Source organism: Cordyceps militaris (genome assembly GCF_000225605.1).
Source record: "Cordyceps militaris CM01 unplaced genomic scaffold CCM_S00002, whole genome shotgun sequence".
NCBI classification, from domain to species: domain Eukaryota; kingdom Fungi; phylum Ascomycota; class Sordariomycetes; order Hypocreales; family Cordycipitaceae; genus Cordyceps; species Cordyceps militaris.
The window spans coordinates 1446670-1468107 of record NW_006271970.1 but is presented as its reverse complement, the minus strand read 5'-3'; the positions used below and the strand labels follow the sequence as shown (position 1 = coordinate 1468107).

The following is a 21438-nucleotide window of genomic DNA, read 5'->3' as shown; positions in this document are numbered from 1 at the left end:
GTACCATTTTGGACTTTGGGTTTCCCACTCCTGTTTTTCCCTGGGAAGGAAAACGAGGTGTATACTATTTGCGCACGTGTTTGCTGTACAGCTTTCAAGGCGAGAGGGGAGCAAGGATGATGAATTTGTTTATTTTTTTTTCTGGCTGGTGTACGAGGTGTATAAAGGCAACGATGGGCATCTTTTTTCTACGGCATCGGGGATGCGCGGCGCTTCAATCACCAGACAAACAGAGATGTTTGGCATGGTTTGGATAAAGAAATAAATATTAATCATTCACCATCACTACTGCCTGTGATATTGATGATTGTCTATTGTACAAAGGAACAGCTGTCGCGGTGTTTTCTCTGCCCTTGCATTTCCTATATGCTACCAACGTAAGCTACCTTACAGATGGAATGAAGGCGTCACAAGTCATCATCTGCGCCTGGTCGAACCAAAACCTGTGCTCTCGCGTCTCTCGTTGGAGCTGCTGCCGCCGCCACGGCTCGAAAACGACGAAGGACCGGCCCGAGAATCACCGCCGCCCCATCGGGACCCGGAGCCGTAGTTGCTCGCGCCCCAGGGTTCGTAGCCGTAGCGGTTTTGATTGTCCCTGTTTCGACCGCTGGTGAGGTAGGTGGCGGCCGCACCGCCGGCGAGGCCCGTCCAGAAACCAGGCCGCCAGCCCTGCTGCTGCTGGCCACCGCCGCTGCTGCTCGAGGACGGCTTCTGGTTATTGTTCGATCCTGGGTAAGGAGGTGGCGGATCATTCCGGGGGCCCCAGCCGCCGCCTCCAGGGCCATCACCACCACCACCGCCGCCGCCGCCGCCGCCGCCGCCGCCGCCGTATCGCCTGGTAGTGTTGCCTTGTCCTCTGTTATTACCGGAAGCCACACAGGCCGAGTACGCAATCCAGGCAAAGACGCCCAAAAATATGACGGCAAACAGCCACGCCGCTGTGTTGGTGCCGCTCTGCCCGTCATCAAACAGTCGAGTCCCCCATCCTCCTCTGGCCAGCTCGGGGTAGCGGCGCTCACCCTGTGCGGTGAGCGCAATGGTGTACTCGACGCCGCAGCTGCCCTTGAGAACGTAGGGGTCGTCGGACGATGCGTAGCCCTCGCAGACGACGTCGGTGGCGCCGAGCTTGAGGTCGGGCGGCAGCGAGGCGGCGCAGCTCCACTCGATGTCCTCGTCGCCGTACGAGGAGCCCTGGTTGGTGCAGCGCATGACGTCGATGCTGTGCAGGTCGCAGAGGGCGCGCGGCGAGACGCACTTGAGCTGCGGCACGGACGAGACGCGGCGGTGCGACGTCTTGGCGCCGCCGCCGCGCAGCGTCAGCGTCTGCACTTCGGAGAGCAGCACGGCATTCTTGGGGACTGCCGGCGGGCGCTTAGCCGATGCGGCGGTGACGCCCAGCGTGAGGAGGAGCGTGTGGTCGAGGCGCATGACTCTGGCGCGCCGCTGGTGGTGAATGAGGCTGGTGCTGGGTTCCTGAATCAGAGGGCGGTGGTTCGCATAGGAAGTAGCGGAGACACGGTCAAACAGCGTCACTCGGTGCCTTGTTGGTGGAGTGTACAGCACGGGGGAAAATGGAAGAATGGAAGTTTGAAAAGTTCAGAGAGAAAATCAAAGAGAGGAAATATACTTTGCAGGAAATAAATTGGTTGTTGTGAAAACTCTACAGGAAATCGTCATGGGAAGGTGTAGCGTATCGGGTTGAAAAGAGGCGAATTCTTAAAGGACACGATGTCCATTGTCCCAAGGCGGCAAAATGGGGACACCATGACGAATACAGTCTGCATCCGCCACGCGTTCTTTGTGAGGTGCAGGTTAGGTAAAGAGGCTATATTTTTTTCGTCTCTTCTTTTTTGTTGCTTCTTAGAGACTGGCCATTTCTTCTATGCCGCGATAGTCGCTCGCTGCGAATACCAGTATGCCACGCAGTCAGAGCACGGCGTATCATGCAGCCCAGGACAAAATATTCATCGGTGACTGGTGTGCATCTTCGACATGCTCGAATCAAGTGCATGAAGGGTTACCCCTTAGTAGCCGCGACCATATCTTGAATGCATGCAGGGGAAGGGTTGTTGAGTCCGATGGCGTCGGTTTAGAGCCACGATGCAAGTGGGTTGGGTGGTAGTGCCCAGCCTTATGTATCAGTTCGACTTCTGAGGAGGAGCGAGCGCGGAGCTTTCGGACCTAATAATGATATTCCTCGTAGGGCGATCATGGAATCGTGGCCGAAGAAGGAAAAAAACGCATACCCAGTCTTTCGGCGGCGTCGCATGCTCCTGGTTCCTTGAGACCTCCCCCAATATCAATGCGCTAAACCGCCCCTGGTCAGTCATGTAGCGACGGGTATTATTATTATTACTGCCAAGGAGGAGCAGACTCATGTTTTCCATAGATGTCTTTATTATCGACAAGAGACAAATTGTTGGTGATGGGGCAACCAGCTTATTCAAAGGGTCGGCCACTAAATCAACACCAGGTAGTTACGGCGGTACAACCTCGCACATACACGACGGACCATGGTCATCGATGCCAGCCTGCGGCTTCTTTTTTGGGAGGAATTTGAGAAGAGATGAACGCACCGCAGCACCGCATCTGCTCATCTGCCCCGTAGACATGCGGCTAAGCCTCGATGCCGCGCAGTCGTCTTGGCCCGCTCGCGCCCACCTTGTTTCATGGCCATCATGCCATTTGTTGGGCAATTTACAAAAGCATACAACTACTCATACTAGTACGTGGGCTGAATAATGAGGGTGGGGGTGCGAGTAAGTGGTTTCTTGACTCGTTTGTTCGCTGCCGAGCGCCTGCATAGGTAACAAGATGCCGCTTGCGCTGATAAATATCAAGGCGGTAGGGCTTGGCGCCGGCTATCCCGCCAACTCATCCCACCATTTTATCCCACCTTCTAGTCCCTCCCTGACAAACTGCCCGCCATCAACCGCACAACGGAACAAGCGACGCATTTCCGAGCCAAGTGATCGACCCAGCGACGAGATTGATAATTTGTCTACTATAGGGAATACACCGAATTAAAGTTTTCTTACTCGGCGATGCAGCTCTCTATAAGATCCATGCCGCCGCCGGCTCATCATGGGTCACCGAAACCACAACCTCGTCAATACACTCAATCACTTTCTTTAAAACCCGAACAACTTTGACAGCTTTTCACATCATCGCCAATCATGGTCTCTTCCTCAGTCCTCCTCGCCCTCATCCCGGCTGTGGCCGCTGCTCCTCGGGCCTGCACTGCCCCCAAGCCTACCACCTGCCAGTCCCCCAAGGGCGACTTCACAGTAGTCGCCCCCGGCCTGTACCCCGAGAGCGCCGATTTCGACGATTCCAGATGCGTCACGTACATTGGGTACGTCATGCAGAACTCATCAAGCATCAACACGAGCTAACGCGGCCTGTGCTAGTAACCTGTACAACAGCACCGTCTCCGTCTACGATGCCACCACCAACAATGTCACCGAGCTCATCTCCTTTGACAAAATCTCCGGCGTACCCGCCTTCCACGTCTCCGGCGTCCAGCGCGACCGCCGTCACGACATGCTGACTGTGAGCGCCAACGCCGGCGCGGCCTTTGACACCTCGGGCGAGAACGTCTCCGGCACCAACCTCATCGTCCAGTACAACCTGGCTAAGAAGCGCGTCGAGTGGACCCAGAACCTGACGGCCGTCTCCAACGGCGCCTATGGCGGCTTCCAGGACATTGAGCACGACGCTGCCGGCAACAGCTTCGTCGTCGGCACCTTTCCCAGCAGCATCATCAAGATTACCGCCGACGGCAAGACGCCTAAACTCTGGTTCGGCCCCTCAGGTACCAATACCACAGCGCACGGCTTCACCGGTATCGCCGCGTTCAACGACGCCCGAAGCGCGCTGGTGCCTGACGGCCAGACTGGCCAGGTTGTCCGCTTCGACCTGACCGCCGAAACTGGCGAGCCCGTCACCGTAACCCTCGACAGCACCGAGGCCATTGGCAAGGACCTCGACGGCGGCTACCTGCCCCCCCTCTTCAAGGACACCGTCTTCCTCGTCTCCGACAACGCTCTCGGCACGATTGTGCTCAAGTCCGAGGATCAGTGGAAGACGGCCAAGAAGGTCGGCGTCGTCCCCAACCCCCTCGGAACCGAAAATGGCTTCCACGTCGCAACTGTGCAGATTGTGGACAGAATCTACGCCGTCACCGAGTGGTTTTTAGACAACACCCCTGAAGTGGCCCTCAACCGCACGGCGTTCCCCTTTGTTGATATCACTGATAGTATCAACAAGCTTCTGATCTAAGGAGCGGGTTTTTGTATTCTAGTACTAGGATCGCTTTAAAATAGATATCAACGGTCCTTGGCTTCTTTAGACTTGTATTAAATATATGGACATGGAAACATAATGTCACACTGTGCAGCTATAGGCATATGAGTCTTGCCCAATTGCTCTTTTCATTCGTCCAACATCAACGCAGTTTAGGTCAAGCTGCCACAGTATTCAATCAAGACTCGACTATGAACAGAACTTTACCAACCAAAGTGCTCGCTACCTGATTTAAAAGAATCACCAAGACAATGTGCGTTACTTTAGCAGGCTAGGTGGGAACGTGTAGTAGTTGTTGAAAATCGAGGTACGCGGCAGTTGAATATTGGTACTAAAAATTAGAAGAGCTAAACTCAGATCGAAATACAAGACGAAGTACACAAAGTACCATACCAGGAACCGCTCCCTTGGATTGGATTTACAAATCTGAATGATGCTGGAGGATGAACGATGACGTCGAGAACAAGCTTCAGTGACACCGAGTCGCACGGAACCAGAGAGTAGGGAATGCTTGTATGCAGAGATGCGACCCCGGCAGGCGGGTCGCATCGTTGGTACAATGTACGATGAAGCAAGACGAGGCATGGCTGCGATGAGAGGGTAGGCATGCATACTGTAGTACAAGATGCTGCAGATGAAAAAAATGTGAAGCTGCTGTACCGGGGGTTACATGTATCAAGATACGTAGATGGAGCTGTTGTAAGCGAGTCGGGCGTGGGACGGTTTCAGAGATCTAAAAAGTAAAAGACTGCGGCGGAGAGATTCACGAGACTTTTGATGGTCGTGTTTCAAATTCTTGCATCCGTACAGGGTGATTTGTCTCTGCCTGATGCTACGGCCGAGACATGGGGCAGAGGAATTCTACAGGGCGCGTCAAGATGGTGGCAAGAAACATGATGTGGAGACTATTCTAGAATCGAAACTAGATGGATGGCCATTGATAGAGAGATGTGTTATATCTATGTGTTATATCTATGTGTACTTGATGTGCCAATGCCAAATGCCATGAGTGATGGAAAGTATTAAATAATAACGAACAAAGCTACTGGGGGGAGGCTGAAGGGCTGTGACAGGGGCGTGTGCGTCGGCTCGGACACTTGGACGGACCCGAGCCCGGAAAAACTGGGTCAGCCTCGGGGCGGGTTCTGGGGCACGACCTTTCAGGGTAGTGTTCATTAATGAGTAAACGAGTAGAATATGTATTTTCTGTGTCAAAGGAAAAATAAAAAAATAAAAAGACGCGGCCTCTGAAGGGGCCATGCCATCCGGATGAGGCTGGAAACAGACAAGAACTTTATGGGGCGGTGACACGAGGATATGGTGGGTGACGTTTACGAGGCAATGAGCTTGATCAGGGTCCCAAGACTGTCCTTTTGCTCACGCTCGCCCACCGGGTTGGGCTGGCTCGCTTCCTGAGGAAAAGACATGGATTCGGCAACCTGCCGGGTGTGGGAGTGCACGTGTGTCTTCGTACAGAGTACATGTGACCCATTCGGCGTAGTGATAAAACAACAAGTACCTCGAGTCAAAGTTCAGTTTCTTGGACATACATTTAAATTTTGTGACCACTGGTGACTAGTGCAATTGTCGGATGGCATTGTCAAGTTGGGTCGATGCATTTGTTGCTGGCCCCGCTACAAGACGACCAACTTCACCACACGAGCTAGCCATCCATGGAGAGCGAGCAAACCAAACGAAGGGCCTACTCAAGAAGCACGCCTGGGCGGAAAATTGGACATGTTACATGTTGACCGAACAGTGACGAGTGGCACGCGTAGGTCGTGGCGGATCCTACCAGCCTCGCTGTAGGGCTGCTCGTCGCAAGGCTGCGAGGGTGGTATCTTCACTATCACAATGATTTCTTGGCGTTGTGTATGGTATATATGACTTAATTCGGACATATCTTTGGGAATAGACAACGCTCTAAAATGGCGCAAGGAATTTATGCATGGCAACGTCGTAAATTCTCTCTCTTACATGTTTGTTGCTTTGAGACAATATTTCATATTTTTTTCTCGGCCTGGTATTGGCTGTTTGCTGAGAGCAGAACCAATGAGACCCTGCCCGGAATATATTAGCTGGTAAGATGAGACCGGCGGACACGCTGGGTACAGATCCCAGAGGCGTCGTGGAAACCCTACGGACTCCACATGGCACTGGGTGACAATGTGGTGAAGATTCCAAGATGACTAGGAGTGGAACATATTACGAGTATGCCTGGTAGGTTTGCGGGCGTCTGCGGTTGGTTGTGGGACTTGGTTAGAGTCTGGTGGTGTCCGATGTAACTATTATTTCCAGTCAGCAGTCAGCGTTGGGCGGAGCGGAGGCAACGGTGCTGTGCGAGGCAACCACTTGTTGGGATATTTGGATATGAGATGCAAATAGCTGCAGCTGAGAGAAATGTTGACAAACAGGCTCTCGTACGGGTACGGGTACGGTGTACGGATATTGGAGTCTTTTTGGTGGCGCCTACAATACCTTCTTATTAGGTACAGGTAGGTAGCTTGGTAGTACAGGCGGTACCTACAACCAGGTAGGAGGTTAGTACCTACCTAGGTACCTAGGTAGGTACCAGGTAGGCAGGTACCAGGCAGCAGGATAGTGGCGGCAGCGGGCTTGCTGTATAACGCTGTGCTGTAATAGGCACCAGTAAACCAGAAACCTTAAAACCAACGGTCAACCGGTCAACCGGTAAAACAGACAGCCGTTCTTTCTACCAGCTTCACCGGTCGTATTGACCATCTTCAACTTCCATACTCGGCACACACCCCTTCTTCATCATCACTCGGCGCCCCCTCCATCCCATCTCGCCATCTACATCTCCGTCATCACTCATCAAACTCGCCTCAGTAGGTAAGAAGAACCCACCCGCCCGCTTCTCTCTCCCGCCGCTCCTCCCGCTCCTTGCTTGGTGCTGATTGTGTTTAGCGCCTCTGGACAAAAAGGCAAACCGGATACCCATTCAAGCCTGGCTTCTTCGCTGGTGCCTGTTTGTCGGGTCCCGGACTACTCCTCGGGCCCATGCCCTCAACCTCAGACCCGAACAGCGCACGTCCGCACTTTAAACCCGTCGAGCGAGGCGGCCCATGACTCTACTCCTCGCCGCCTCCTGCTACCGCCACTACTCCTCGCACGGCCCGATATAATACACAGCCGTTTTCTCGCCATCGCATCTCGCACCCCTCCCGTCTCTTTTGCTCTGTTCCTGCCGACTCCTTTCTCTTGGCCTCCTTTTGCGTCCATTTTCCTCTTCTTTTTTTTGTGTCGTCGCTACTTTGATCGCCACCTTTTTTCCGATTTGCTCGACAACTGTTCTGCCTCGGCTCTCGCCTGATCACCTAACCGGCAAACACCCCCGACAGACGACAGACGCAGCAAACACCCCTCCCTTCTCCCTCTTTTTCTGTCTCGTCTCACAACGCCGCCGACTCACCTCGCACCGCTGCACCGGCTTCTAGTTACATTTCACATTCCCTAGCTGGTCCAGAACAGGCAATTGGCGCGCCTCACTTACCTTATAATTACCCTGCGCTGCGTGCCAGTCCCACGTCGACTGTCCGTTGTCACACGCTCGCTTCACCTGCGACTGTGACTGCGACTGCGACTACGACTGCGCTCGACTCTCTGTGAGTCTTGTTCCCCGACTTGTCTATTGCCGCCCGCCTCCTTTCGTACTCGTTCACATATCTTTCTTACATGCTTTTCTTTTGCCCTATTTTCTGTTGCCATTGAAAGCTGACAATAATCTCAGTGTTTGCTTCAGCCGCAGACGCGGCCCGCCCTTCATTGCGCACCGGCCTCATCCTTCCGCATATCGACATCGCTGGGCCGTCCTTTAAATCCGACCGCCTGTGGCCTGAAGCTGCCAGCCTTCAACCCATTCAGCTTCAGTCGCTCGCGTCGCAGGTCTAACCTGCCTCCAATCTCGCCTCTCATGGCGCCTCATTTTTCCGAAAAGTCTGGAAAGCTTCGCCAAACCGCTGCACCCGGATATCACCAACCTGCTTCTAGCCATGGCGACTCTTCCGATCCCGAAACCCGTCCCCTCGAAAAGGCACATAACGAGCTCGCAACTCCTCCCAAGACGCCCAATGCCGATGACATCTACGCCCACCTCTCAGATCATGCCGCCGACATTTTAAGGAAACAGGTCGACGTGCCTACCTTGACCAAAGGCGCCGGCGTTCTTTACCGCTACGCCTCCCGCAATGACAAGATCATCATCTTCATCTCCGCTATTTGCGCCATTGCCTCTGGTGCTGCTCTACCCCTCATGACCGTCATCTTTGGAAATCTACAGCGCGTCTTCCGTGAATTCTTTTTTGGCTCAATGACGTATGATGGCTTCGTCGCCGAACTTACCAGATATGTCCTCTACTTTGTCTACCTCGGTATTGGCGAATTCATCGTAACCTACATCTGCACCGTTGGCTTCATCTACACTGGTGAGCACATCTCCGCCAAAATTCGCGAGCACTACCTTGCGGCCTGCATGCGACAAAATATTGGCTACTTTGACAAGCTCGGTGCTGGCGAGGTCACCACCCGCATCACCGCAGACACCAATCTTATCCAGGATGGTCTCTCTGAAAAGGTCTCTCTCACCATTGCCGCACTTGCCACATTTGTTACCGCTTTTGCCATTGCTTTTATCAATTACTGGAAGCTCACCCTCATCCTCTCCGCTACCTTTTTTGCTCTTGTCCTTAACATTGGCCTCGGTTCCAGTGTCATGCTCAGGCACAACAAGGCCTCCCTCGAGTCCTACGCCGAGGGTGGCTCTATTGCCGAAGAGGTCTTCAGTTCTATCCGCAATGCTATTGCATTTGGCACCCAGGAGCGCCTTGCCAAGAAATACGACAAGTACCTGGCCAAGGCCGAATACTTTGGTTTTCGTGTCAAGTGCGCCATGGCTGTCATGGTTGGTGGTATGATGCTCATTCTCTTCCTCAACTATGGCCTGGCCTTCTGGCAGGGCAGCAAGTTCATCGTGGCCGGCGTTGTCCCCATCAACAAGATTCTCACCATCATGATGTCCGTCATGATTGGTGCTTTCCAGCTCGGCAACGTTGCCCCCAACTTACAAGCCTTTACCACGGCTGTAGCTGCTGCCGCCAAGATTTTCAACACCATTGACCGCCCTTCTCCTCTCGACCCCTCCAGCGAGGACGGCATCAAGATCGACAACATCATGGGCAACATTCGCCTCGAAAACATTTCCCACATTTACCCTTCTCGCCCCGAGGTTCGCGTCATGTCCAATGTCAGTCTCATCATCCCTGCTGGCAAGACAACTGCTCTTGTTGGCGCTTCCGGTTCTGGAAAGAGCACCATTGTCGGTCTCGTTGAACGTTTCTATTCTCCTGTCAACGGTAGAATATACCTCGATGGCATCGACATATCCACGCTCAACCTCAAGTGGCTCCGCCAGCAAATGGCTCTTGTCAGTCAGGAACCCACCCTGTTCGGAACAACTATTTTCAATAACATCGGCCACGGCTTGATTGGAACAGCTGCTGAGTACGAGACGGAAGAAAAACGCCGCGAACTCATCATCGAGGCCGCCAAGATGGCGAATGCCCATGACTTTATTTCTAGCCTACCTGAAGGTTACGATACCAACGTTGGTGAACGCGGCTTCCTCCTCTCCGGTGGTCAGAAGCAGCGTATTGCCATTGCCCGCGCCGTCGTCTCAGACCCCAAGATTCTGCTGCTCGACGAGGCTACTTCTGCTCTCGATACCAAGTCGGAAGGTGTTGTCCAGGCCGCCCTTGAAAGGGCCGCAGCTGGTCGAACGACCATCACTATCGCTCATCGTCTCTCCACCATCAAGGATGCCCACAACATTGTCGTCATGTCCGAAGGTAAAATCATTGAGCAAGGCAGCCACGACGATCTCATTGAGAAGCGAGGTGCCTACTTCAACCTTGTATCCGCCCAGAACATTGCCGCCGCCGAAGAGCTTACTGCCGAGGAACAGGCTCAGCTTGATGAGGAAGAATTGGCACTCATTCGCGAGAAGTCCACCAACCGTGCCTCAGTCTACGGCGGAAACCGGACCTCCATCTACGGTGCGGACCTTGATGACAACATTGCCGACAAGCTGAGGCGGCAGTCGACCCGAAAGTCCGTCTCTAGCATGATTTTGCAGCAGCCCAACCCGGTGGGCGAGCGTGAGCAGAAGGACAGTCTTGGGACCCTGATCAAGCTCATTGCCTCGTTCAATCGACCCGAATGGAAGCGGATGCTCTTTGGTTGTGTCTTTAGCATTATCTGCGGTGGTGGCAACCCGACCTCGGCCGTCTTCTTCGCCAAACAAATCACCACGCTCTCCGTGCCCATTACCCCCGCGAATCAAGACCAGGTCAAGCGCGACTCGGATTTTTGGAGCTCCATGTTTGTGATGCTGGCCTTTGCTCAATTCATAGCCTTTAGTGTCCAGGGCGTTACTTTCGCCTTGTGCTCGGAGCGCCTTGTCCATCGTGTCCGCGACCGCGCATTCCGAGTCATGCTCCGCCAGGATGTCGCCTTTTTTGACCGTGAGGAGAATACTGCCGGTGCCCTGACCTCGTTTCTCTCTACTGAAACCACACATGTTGCTGGTATCAGCGGCGTGACGCTGGGCACGATTCTCCTCACCGCCACTACCTTGATTGCTGCCTGTACTGTATCCCTCGCTATTGGCTGGAAACTCTCGCTCGTCTGCATCTCGACTATCCCTGTCCTTCTTGGATGCGGGTTCTTCCGCTTCTGGCTTCTTGCTCACTTCCAGCGGCGATCCAAGGCTGCTTACTCTTCGTCTGCCTCGTATGCTTCGGAAGCTATCTCTGCCATCCGCACTGTTGCCTCGCTCACTCGGGAGAAGGATGTCCTTGCTCTCTACCAGGAGTCTCTTGCCGAGCAACAGCGCCGCAGTCTCATTTCAGTCGCCAAGTCTAGTGCTCTGTACGCTGCCTCTCAGTCGCTCGTGTTCCTTTGCCTCGCTCTTGGTTTTTGGTATGGAGGTACCCTTATCGGCAAGCGCGAATACTCCATGTTCCAATTCTTCCTGTGCTTCATGTCCATCGTCTTTGGCGCCCAGTCTGCCGGCACCGTCTTCTCTTTCGCCCCGGATATGGGCAAGGCCCACGGCGCCGCCCAGGAGCTCAAGATTCTATTTGACCGCCAACCCGCCATCGACACATGGTCTAACGAAGGCGAGCCTGTCACCCACGTTGAAGGCACTCTTGAGTTCCGCGATGTGCATTTCCGCTATCCCACACGTCCTGAGCAACCCGTCCTGCGCGGCCTCAACCTTACTGTCAGGCCCGGCCAGTACATTGCCCTTGTCGGTGCTTCTGGCTGCGGTAAGAGTACGACCATTTCGCTGCTCGAGCGTTTCTACGACCCTCTGTCTGGCGGTGTGTATGTCGACGGCAAAGAAATCAGCACGCTCAACGTCAACGACTACAGATCATTCATTGCTCTTGTCAGCCAAGAGCCTACTTTATACCAGGGTAGTATCAAGGAGAATATTATTCTGGGCACTTCCCGTGAGAATGTGACGGATGCAGAGTTGGAGCATGTCTGTCGTGAAGCCAACATTTATGACTTTATCGTGTCGCTACCCGATGGCTTCAATACGACTGTGGGAAGCAAGGGTGCCCTACTGTCTGGCGGGCAAAAGCAGCGTATTGCTATTGCCCGTGCCCTGATTCGTGACCCAAAGATTCTGCTCCTTGATGAGGCCACATCAGCCCTCGACTCGGAGTCTGAAAAGGTTGTGCAGGCTGCACTGGACAAGGCAGCCAAGGGTCGCACAACCGTGGCAGTTGCCCACCGTCTAAGCACTATCCAAAAGGCGGATATCATTTACGTGTTTGACCTGGGTCGGATTGTCGAGCAGGGTACGCACTCGGAGCTGATGCGTAAAAACGGTCGTTACGCGGAACTTGTCAATCTGCAAAGTCTTGTCAAGTCGGGTTAATATGTTGTTTTGCATTTTGAGCTTTTAAGAGACTCGGTGTCTCTATTGCATAATTTTCGGCGTCATTTCATTCAAAGTCCAATGTGGTGGAATATGGACAAGGCAAGGTTATTCAGGCCCAGGAAATAAAAACAATGTATATAGATGAGATTGAAATTTGTTTGGGCGGTGTCTGTCATTTTACATTTGATGGCTCTATGATTCCTCTCAATAGCAAAATGGTTGCATCCCATGTTTAGGAGATGATTGTGGGTTGTTGCCGTGACGTTTTGCGCCGTATTCTTATTAATAACTATGTAGTTTGTATTGGACTCGGACTGGAGGGAGGACTCGGAGGCGCGAGGGGAGCGAAGCCAAGTTGGGGTGAAACACGTCTGTTTGGCCGTGCGGGCGGCCGTGGGGATGACGGATTATACTTTGTCAGTAAGTTGTGCAATGTGCTGGGTGATGTTTGGAAAATTGGCTCGGAGAAAAGGCATGAGCTGAGATGCAAGGGATGGATAGAAGACTGGATAACTATATTTGGTCGGCCGTGTTGCTATTTAAATCATTTGATACTCGAGTTGTGCACCAAGGTCGGTCACCTGAGACTGGGGACAAGGGACAAGGGCTCAGTGTGGACTGGGCGTGCATAAGAATGGCAAACAATGCTTCATCATTACGAATGAGTTTCTGTTATTTTGTCTGTTATTTTGTCTGCAAAGTAGTAGTTACTATTACTACCGAAAGCAGGTCGGTGGCATTCTGTCGCGGTGTGGCAAGGTGTGTGATGGGTGGTTCGGCTATGTAAATGAATCATGGCGAACGATAACGTTAATACCGGACGAAAAGAACTAAATGGGGGGATCTGCCGACGGGGAGATGAGAAAATTGATAATACTACAGGTCATACGAGAATATTATGCGGGAATACAGTGGCGGGAGTGTGTGTGGGCTGCCGATGCAGGTACAGCGACGAGTGGAAATGGGAGGAAAGGCCGATGACAGTGTATGTGGGCAGTAATTTGTACAAGGCGACGATGATGTGAAGAAACGAGGACAAAATTAGAATCAAGTGGTTGGTGTAGTTGTTCTGTTGTACTGATGCTGAAAGATGGAACCGTGGTGGAAGGATCGCGCCAGTTGGTAGCAGGTAGGTACCTTTCTACTAGTTAAGTTAACTATGACCAGCCCCAAAAATAGGGGATCCAGCAACGAAATGAGAGAGTACTTTGTACCCAGTTTTGAGCTTGGACGTTGAAGATGGTTCAGAAACTCGCAACACTCGAGGCTGGTCTGACAGACGGGGCTTACTAACGAGTAGATGGAAACGTGTAAACGATGATATTCCGGGCTCTTTTTTTTTCTCTCATCTTTTTTTCTCTCCATCGACAACACATCAGCAAGCACTGTACAAAACTCGTACTGTGTAAAGATATCAGTACATGTCTGGTAGTTGAGCAGCTGTTGGCCCCTGAGGGAAAAGGAGAGAGCTGTTCTACCTGTAGGTAGGTACCTGGGCAGGTACGTACCAGGAAGGCGGCTCTAGCGCCTCGGTCTAGAACCCTCGAGACCTGGGGCGGCGCCGCAGCAGCAAAAAAGTCAATAGTTTGTATGTAGTAACAGCGTGCCGAGATAACTAGGTATAGACATAGATGGCAGGGGTGGCACTCGGTGACCGCTGACGACTCAAGGTGAGCGAGGTTTGTCGACAAAAAAAAAAAAAGTAAAGAAAAAAAGAGGTCAGGTTTTACCCGAACGGACGTACGGAGCAGAGTACGCAACTTCATGTTAAAGGTAACGTACATGTGATTGATTAGTAACGTGCCAATCCAGGTCTATAGAGTACGTTTAAACTGTTCCTGGCCATCTTTTAAACCACAATCTGTAATTTGTACAAATTACGGATTCAGCATCTAGATTTCGGCTTCCCCCTGTCTGCTTGTCCACGTTTTCTTATCAACGAGGCGAAGGCTTCGCTTTTGATGAGTGGTGGTGGCCAGAGCCTTGTCTGGTGGGCTTTTCTTTTTTGGTGCATGCCCTGGCTTGCTGCCAAGCTGCACGCCTTTTTGGAGACGGAGCATCATTCATGACAGAAAGCACGAATAGCAACCCGCCGGCTGGGGCAAGGGATCCCCCTTGTCCATGGGCATGGGCGAGCAATCCCAGCCCAGTACGAAGTACCGGCAGTAAGTAATAAGGCCCCGTCAGGCTGCCCCCCAGGCTGTTCAGGCGTCCAGGCACACAGGCGTCCAGGCACACAGGCACAGCAACGCAAAGAAGCGCTAGACGGCCGCTAAAAAGGTAAAATAATGGCTTCCATGATGCTGCCCTCTCATATTCTTGTCCTGTATCCATATCCGTACATGCAAGCTGTATGTAGCCGGTCTTGTCCATGTTTCAAGTTCTTGCACTTGGATAATTATCAAGTGACTCGCGATCCGCCAAACAACATCGCGAGATGCACCCTTGTCGCGCCATCATCCCCGCCTCCTACCTGGTCTACCTGGTAGCCTTTCTCTAAATTACCATCCGCCCACCGTATGTACCAGTAACTGGTCCTTACTGCTTATTACGCCCCGGGATCCCTGTCATAACAGTCCCCGGTCGCGGCTACGTGTATTGCAGAAAACCCGACCAGGGGGAAGGAAGGGGAAAAAACAGACTGCCTCGGGGAAACGACTGCAGCGAAGCCAAGCACGCTGCTGTTGACTTTGTTTCTTCTTTTTGTCTTTCTTCTTCTTCCTTGCCCAGCCGTTGCGCTCGCCCAACAAACTACCTACCTACCTAACTTACCTAACCACACTCGTTGAATCTTGCTGGATAGCCTCTGACCTCTCCAACTGCCATCGTTCGTTTGGCAACTATTCGGATCCATTGGCTCACACACACGTTCTCACACTATTACTACCTACCTACCTTCTTGCCATCCGGATACATATGCTTGGAGAGAGCCCAGCCTGCGACGACCGCCCACCCCCAACGCACGTCGCCGCCCCCGGAGCTAATAACGCACTCGCAAAGGCCGTCGTCGCAAGCTTGCTTGCTTGCTCTGCTGTGCACGCGCCGCCAACAGATCCAGCCGGGTAAAACGGAAGCCAAAAAAAATCAGGACAAGAAGAGAAGCTCTGGAAAAATCTGCGCCACGCAACGAAAAGGAAAAATCAAGGAGCCTTGTTGCCGGCCAATTCGTTCTAGCCGCGCCACCGTCAGACATCACACACCCACGGGTGGTGCCCACCGCTGCTCACTGCGAACAACAAACTGCATTGACGACAAGAGACTTGCTTGTCCAAGCACAACGAGGGCACGTGAATTGACATGGCGTTGGACGACATTGCATCCAAGAAAAAATCGACGAGACAAAAAACGGCAACAAAAGACCAACAGCGACCCTTGGACGCTGGTCCAATCATGGCGAGCCGTGTCTCACTTTCCTCGACGACCCGTGGCACAACGACGCCCAACAGCTGTCCCTGCTGCTCCTCGTCCTCCCGCCGCCGCCGCCGTCGTTCTGGATCTGCCTCGTCCTACTCATCCTCGTCATCCGCGTCGCACAATAACCGCTCCATGTCGCTCCGCGCCGGCATCATGACGGTACTCGTCGCAGGCGCCGCCGCCGCGACGCAGCAGTGGCGGCCACCCGCGCCAGCGTCCACCCCGACGATACCTTCCTGGACCAACCCCGAAGTCGACCAGCCACCGTCCAACCATGTGCGCGTGCCCGCGCCAATGACGCTGACACATTTCACGCGGCAGCTCGATCTGGTCCGGCGAGATCCTGACGCTGTGATTGAGATACGAGGCACAGCGGTTGCGGCGTCTAGCGATTCTGCCTCGTCTTCATCAGCATCATCAGCATCATCAGCATCATCTTCGGCGACGCCTACTTCGTCCTCGCCTTCCTCCTCTTCCACATCCTCGCCTCTCCCCTTGCCATTCGACGACGCCCCCACGTCGATATTCAAAAGCAGCAGCAGCACAACCGGCGCCTGCCCCAACTTTATGAAGAAGCTGCTCGACGACGCCACCTTTAAAAAGTGCTACCCGCTCTCCATGATGCTACGAGTACGTTGACTTGCTCTCCAATCCCCTCTCACCTTTCTTGTCTTCTCTTGCCGCCGGTCCGCGACACCTTGACTAACCGCCTACCGCCCCCAGACATCCACCTCCTTCTTCCAGGCCTCCAAATCCCTCGTCAGCATCGTCCGCGTCCTCGACGCCACCTGCGCCGCCGACGTCGCCCAGTGCGACACCTTCCTCACCCAGGCCGCCAAGAAGATGCTCGACGCGTCCAACTGCAAAACGGAGTACGACGCCGACCAGGGGCAGGTCACCGAGGCCTTCAACGGCCTGCGCGCCTACAAGGTGCTCTACGCCGCCACCTGCCTGCAGAACCCGGCCACGCAAAACTACTGCTTCGCCAGCGCCGTCACAAACGTCACCAATCCCTCCGACATCTTCTTCTACTCCATGCCCCTCGGCCTGCCCCTGCCCGGCGGCTCCACGCCCTCGTGCGGCCCCTGCACCACCCAGACCATGGCCATCTTCCATGCCGCCACGAGCGATCGCTCCCAGAAGATTTCCTCGACCTACAGGGATGCTGCGCGCCAGGTGAATACTATTTGCGGACCAGGCTTTGTCAATGACACGGCCACGTCGGGCGCTGGACGAGGCGTCGCCCCTCCCGACGCTGTGACGACGCTCGCGACCGTCTTGTTTGCCACGCTCTTGGGCTTGACTGCCATGGCATGGTAAACAAGCCCGAAACCGAATCTTGTCGACTCGGCTTGCCTCCAACATCACACACCTTTGAATGTGGAGCTTTGACGCTCCCTTCATCAACTCTATATACCCCCTCTCCGTCGAATTCCATATCCGACTCTCCTCCAATCGCCACCCACTGCATCCACACAACGTAAAAGTGTCTCTTTTTTTGGTGTTGGTTTTTTGTCTTTTACCTTCTCTTCCCCATCTACACCATATTTTTTTTCCCTATATTTTCGATTGGATTATGCGACTAGCAATTGGACTTTGAGGACGTTTTGCATTTCATTCTTTTTTTTTTACCCATCATTACCAACTACGGCCATCAAAATGACATAATATCTATACTTATTTCATCTCACTCAGAGATTTATATACACATCAAGACGAGTTCCTCTACATCTTCACTTTTATATATCCTGGGTCTTTCATGTGGCCTGCATTCTATACAGGGTTGGGAAACTCGGCTTGGTTATATACGCGAACAAGGGCAAACCCAGTCCCTCACACCCTTTTCAGCTGCATATCTTTTTTTACTTTGCCCCCAAGAATAGAAAGCTGATAATACAAACCCTTGACTCATTTTCGATTGTGTACCAATTTTCCTTTGCAATTTGGGATAACCGTATTTCCACCCACCCCTTACGCGTACTTCTTGCCACCATTTACTTGCAAGGGATTTTGCGGCTGACGCTTTTTTTTGCCAAATCTATTGTGAAATGTCTAAACAGCTTACAAAAGCAAAAAAAAAAAAACGAAGAAAAAAACACACACACACAAGGCAGTCGAGTGCGCCCTTGGGCAAGAGCAACGACGTTTATTGCTACGCAAGTATCACCATTGTCCACCCTGGTACAAATATTGTGCCAATGTCTATTCTTCTCCCCCATACCCCTCATCACCGTACACGTTTCCCTCTCCTCCATGTCTGTCACACACACACACACCAGGACCCTGAGATTTCGATCCGCCCTGTGCTCGTTTTCACTTTCGCATCGGCCGTTTCTTGTCCCTCCCCAAAACCGGTCCAAAGGCACGGATTCTCGCGCTGCCGATGGGATGGGTACACGCGCACGATTTTCACTACAGTCCGCCAATGCAGACAGAGCACAGGATGTACCACCCACCCACCATTGGTCTCCTTGGGGTCTTTGTCTAGCTCGTTTACTGGTAATGCTGGGGACGATCGTTTACCCTGCCAAAAAAAAAAGTGTCTTGGATGGGCGGGGTTGCCGTTTTCTCTTTGGGCATGGTCACAGAGCCGCCTAGATGTTGCCTCGACATTGTCTAACCATGCCAAGTCGTGGTTTCTTGAACCTCTTTGACCTTTCTTTCGTTGGCTTCGCAAGGTTACACACTGATTGGCTGATGGGCACTGTCCCTTGATATGCCGTATTCAAGGATCAATGTTTCGTGTCATTGACAGTGGCAGCTGTCCCGACTCCTTTGTTCGAAAACAATTTACATAGACAGACTCTTCCAAGGTTGCAGCGGTGTAGACCATCCAAGACCACGTGTGTTGCCAGAGTTGCCAATTGGGCGTTGAGCTCTTCTTTGGGAATGCCGAACTTATTATTCGATTGTATTCTCTCCCGCGTTGCGCAAAGACCGCCGCCAAGGGAATCAACTGTGAGTCTGTGACACAAAAGTGGCATCCCCAAAGCTACTTGGACATTATAACTCGGTAAGGGACTGCGTGATGCTGGACCGCTGGTATACTAAGTGGAGACGAGGCCTTTATCAAGCCAGCCATGTCTGAGTTCCACGAGCTGGCGGCAGACAAAAAAGAAATTTTCTCTCAGCTCAAAAGGCCGGGGAGAGGAGAAGTCGGTCAGGATCAAGGTGTGATGTGTGGGTTGAGCGTCGGAGATCGCACATGTTGCGCACGTCATGCACTGTGCTTCTTCAAAACCAATGGGCTGACGCTCACACAACGCCATCATTGGTTCCTTGAACCAGCCTTGTTGAGTGGAAAAAGGACGCCATATTGACTAGGGTTGGCTGCCGAGGCTGATTGTACCGGGCTGCAAGACATGGCATGCATGTACAGGTCTGGAACGGGTGAGTGGTTGGCCGATCCCGTTGTGACAATTGACGCAGCATTGGAAGAGGGGTTCAACAAAGACAGGCTGTCAAGATTGATCAAGCACCCGAATGCCTGGGCTCGTATGTAGCCAAGTGTCCAAGATGAAAAGCTTATTAGTGCGCGATCTACTCCTCCGGCAATGAGGGAATGCTGTTTACCTTGGGGGCAGCGGGCGCCGGACCGTATTGATGCTCATCGGGGATCGCTGCCGGCTTGGGCTGTTTCCTAGTGTGAGCAGGCTCCTCCGCCACCCCGGGCTTGGCTTGCATTGCAGTTGAACGAACCCACCATCGGGCAGACTGGGGGTAGGGAGGGCAAGGCTGCTGGGAGCCTTCAACCACGGGGTGCACCGGTGACCGTGGACAAACTCATCGGGTTGTCTGCGTGACAGCCACAAACTGCCATCGTATGCAGGCCAATCGAAGAGGCAGGTCGAACGTTCTCGGCGGCGCTGCTGAAGCCTTGAGGGACGTCATTCGGCCGTCGCAACGGAGCAGGCACACCATCAAATTACAGAGCTCAACGATGATGTGACGTCTTGGCGGGAAAGTGGATCTACAAGAGATGAGATTCAGCAGTGCAGGCTTCCGTGTGGCATCGTACCAGGCTACCAGTCAGTACTCGGTAGTTACGGATACCAGCCAGCGTTGGCGGAAGGCTGAAGCTGGCGAATAGTGCATGAGGCTGGTTGGTCGGGTGGTGAACAGGGTGAAGAGGAAGGGAGAGGGGGCGGCGAGCAGAACCGATGGGGCGTTGGAGGGGAAGCATCAGCTGATCAGCGAGGGAAAACGGCGGGCGCTACACAAAGACAGGTAATGTGGCTTGGCACCCCCACGCATCTTGGGGTCAGCCCGCACCTAGTATGTACCTACCTGAGAAAGCCAAGTAGCTCCATGTAAAGCTGTCAAGCCATCGTACTTTCTCTCAGGTTCGTGTTGGTGTGCTGTGAATTAGCTCAACTACTCATACGAATGTACGAATTACTCCCTGCCTAACTAGCTCCAGATGCTCCAGATTCACCAGACCCCCGCCCTTCCAGCCAAGACAGGCCCCAGTCGACTGCAACACCTCGTCCTCCATCTCACGACGTCCTGTAGCCAACGCGGAACACTTGTTCGTGTCTCGGCAACGGAACTGCTCGTCCCAGCTGACAGCCACACAATGCGTCCAACGTACGATACTTATCGAGTCTATCAACCACGGCGCGGATCAGACGCTCCGAGGACGACAAGTCGCTGGCCAAAAGACAGACTCCAAGCTACCCTAGCCATGTGTCGGTAAACTACTTCGTTTGTACGGATACAAACTACAAATCGCCACCTTGACCAGGGTCTTTATTGATGTGGGACGAGCTGGAGATGGCGTGCCGCATCGAGCTCATATTAGTGAACCCTGGGCTAGATCCAGGTTGCCAGGTGGCCGTATGTAGGTGATGGAGAGCAAAGTTATTGCTCCGTACAGTGACGACTTGGCCGCTCAACCAGCGGCCATGGGGCATTCTTCTGTCCCCTGCCTGGCCTTGCATCCATCCGACAGTCGCTAGACGCGGTCGCTTATTCAACATAATAATTTGCCATCTTGGAGTTGCTGCTGTTGCCTCGACTGCCGCCTCCGCCCGACGCCTAGCTTCCATGCCAGTAGCCTCGCCTACGCCTACCCTGTCCAAGCAAGACGCGCACTTTCCCCCGATTTCGACTCTCGACTCGGCCATCAGCCCAGACCCAATCCTGGCACACACCGAGAATAGCGCACTCTGGTCTTGCAACGTACCAGTACGCACCCATACACACAAGAGCGCTGTTTGTGACGAGCATCCTTTACCACCTGTTTCACAGCCACGAGCAACGTTCCAAGCCCATTGTTCGGGCCACCTCTCAATCGGGACGATGCCGTCACACTGACTTCCCAGACGCGGAATCCCCCATTCCCGGTGTCCAGAATCGGCCACGGGCCATCTGAGTCGCCTGCGGGCCTGGCAGATCCAACGCTGCGAAGCACAAAGTGCGTTGACGTCACATGGAGCAGCTCTCACCAGCTGGTAATACGCTAAATTCTTCCACCGGGGGGGTGCTGGGGCAGCGGATACTCGAGCCAGACTGGCCGTTTCGCCGAGGCCCTGAGGATCAACCCGTCTGGGGGTGTCGTCTAATATAAATGACCAAGAAAAAGGCAACAAAGAAGAGTAGATGCGACACGCCGTGGACGCCAGGGCCAATCTGGTCAACTATTCGCGAACAGGGCTAGTCTGTCTGTCAACTGTTTGCTCCGACAATCATGCCTCTATCAGTACGGAGTATGTACGCCGTGCGAATTCCTCCGTACACAGATCTGAGTT

The 21438-nt window shown here is 53.3% G+C and overlaps 4 protein-coding genes across 4 annotated transcripts; 3 read left to right on the top strand and 1 right to left on the bottom strand.

The window, feature by feature from the left end:
• Positions 1 to 417: 417 nt before the first annotated feature.
• On the bottom strand, positions 418 to 1428 carry CCM_02388 (DUF1183 domain protein; the record flags this gene model as incomplete). The annotated part of the gene is made up of 1 exon (XM_006667540.1): positions 418 to 1428. One exon carries the CDS (start codon positions 1426 to 1428, stop codon positions 418 to 420), a length of 1011 nt encoding a protein of 336 aa, XP_006667603.1.
• Positions 1429 to 3176: 1748 nt separating this feature from the next.
• On the top strand, positions 3177 to 4281 carry CCM_02387 (uncharacterized protein; the record flags this gene model as incomplete). Its single annotated transcript, XM_006667539.1, has 2 exons — positions 3177 to 3355; positions 3411 to 4281. 2 exons carry the CDS (start codon positions 3177 to 3179, stop codon positions 4279 to 4281), a joined length of 1050 nt encoding a protein of 349 aa, XP_006667602.1.
• Positions 4282 to 8239: 3958 nt separating this feature from the next.
• Positions 8240 to 12271, top strand: CCM_02386 (ABC multidrug transporter Mdr1; the record flags this gene model as incomplete). The annotated part of the gene is made up of 1 exon (XM_006667538.1): positions 8240 to 12271. One exon carries the CDS (start codon positions 8240 to 8242, stop codon positions 12269 to 12271), a length of 4032 nt encoding a protein of 1343 aa, XP_006667601.1.
• Positions 12272 to 15664: 3393 nt separating this feature from the next.
• CCM_02385 (C6 transcription factor, putative) lies at positions 15665 to 17008 on the top strand (the record flags this gene model as incomplete). The annotated part of the gene is made up of 2 exons (XM_006667537.1): positions 15665 to 16318; positions 16412 to 17008. 2 exons carry the CDS (start codon positions 15665 to 15667, stop codon positions 17006 to 17008), a joined length of 1251 nt encoding a protein of 416 aa, XP_006667600.1.
• Positions 17009 to 21438: the final 4430 nt, after the last annotated feature.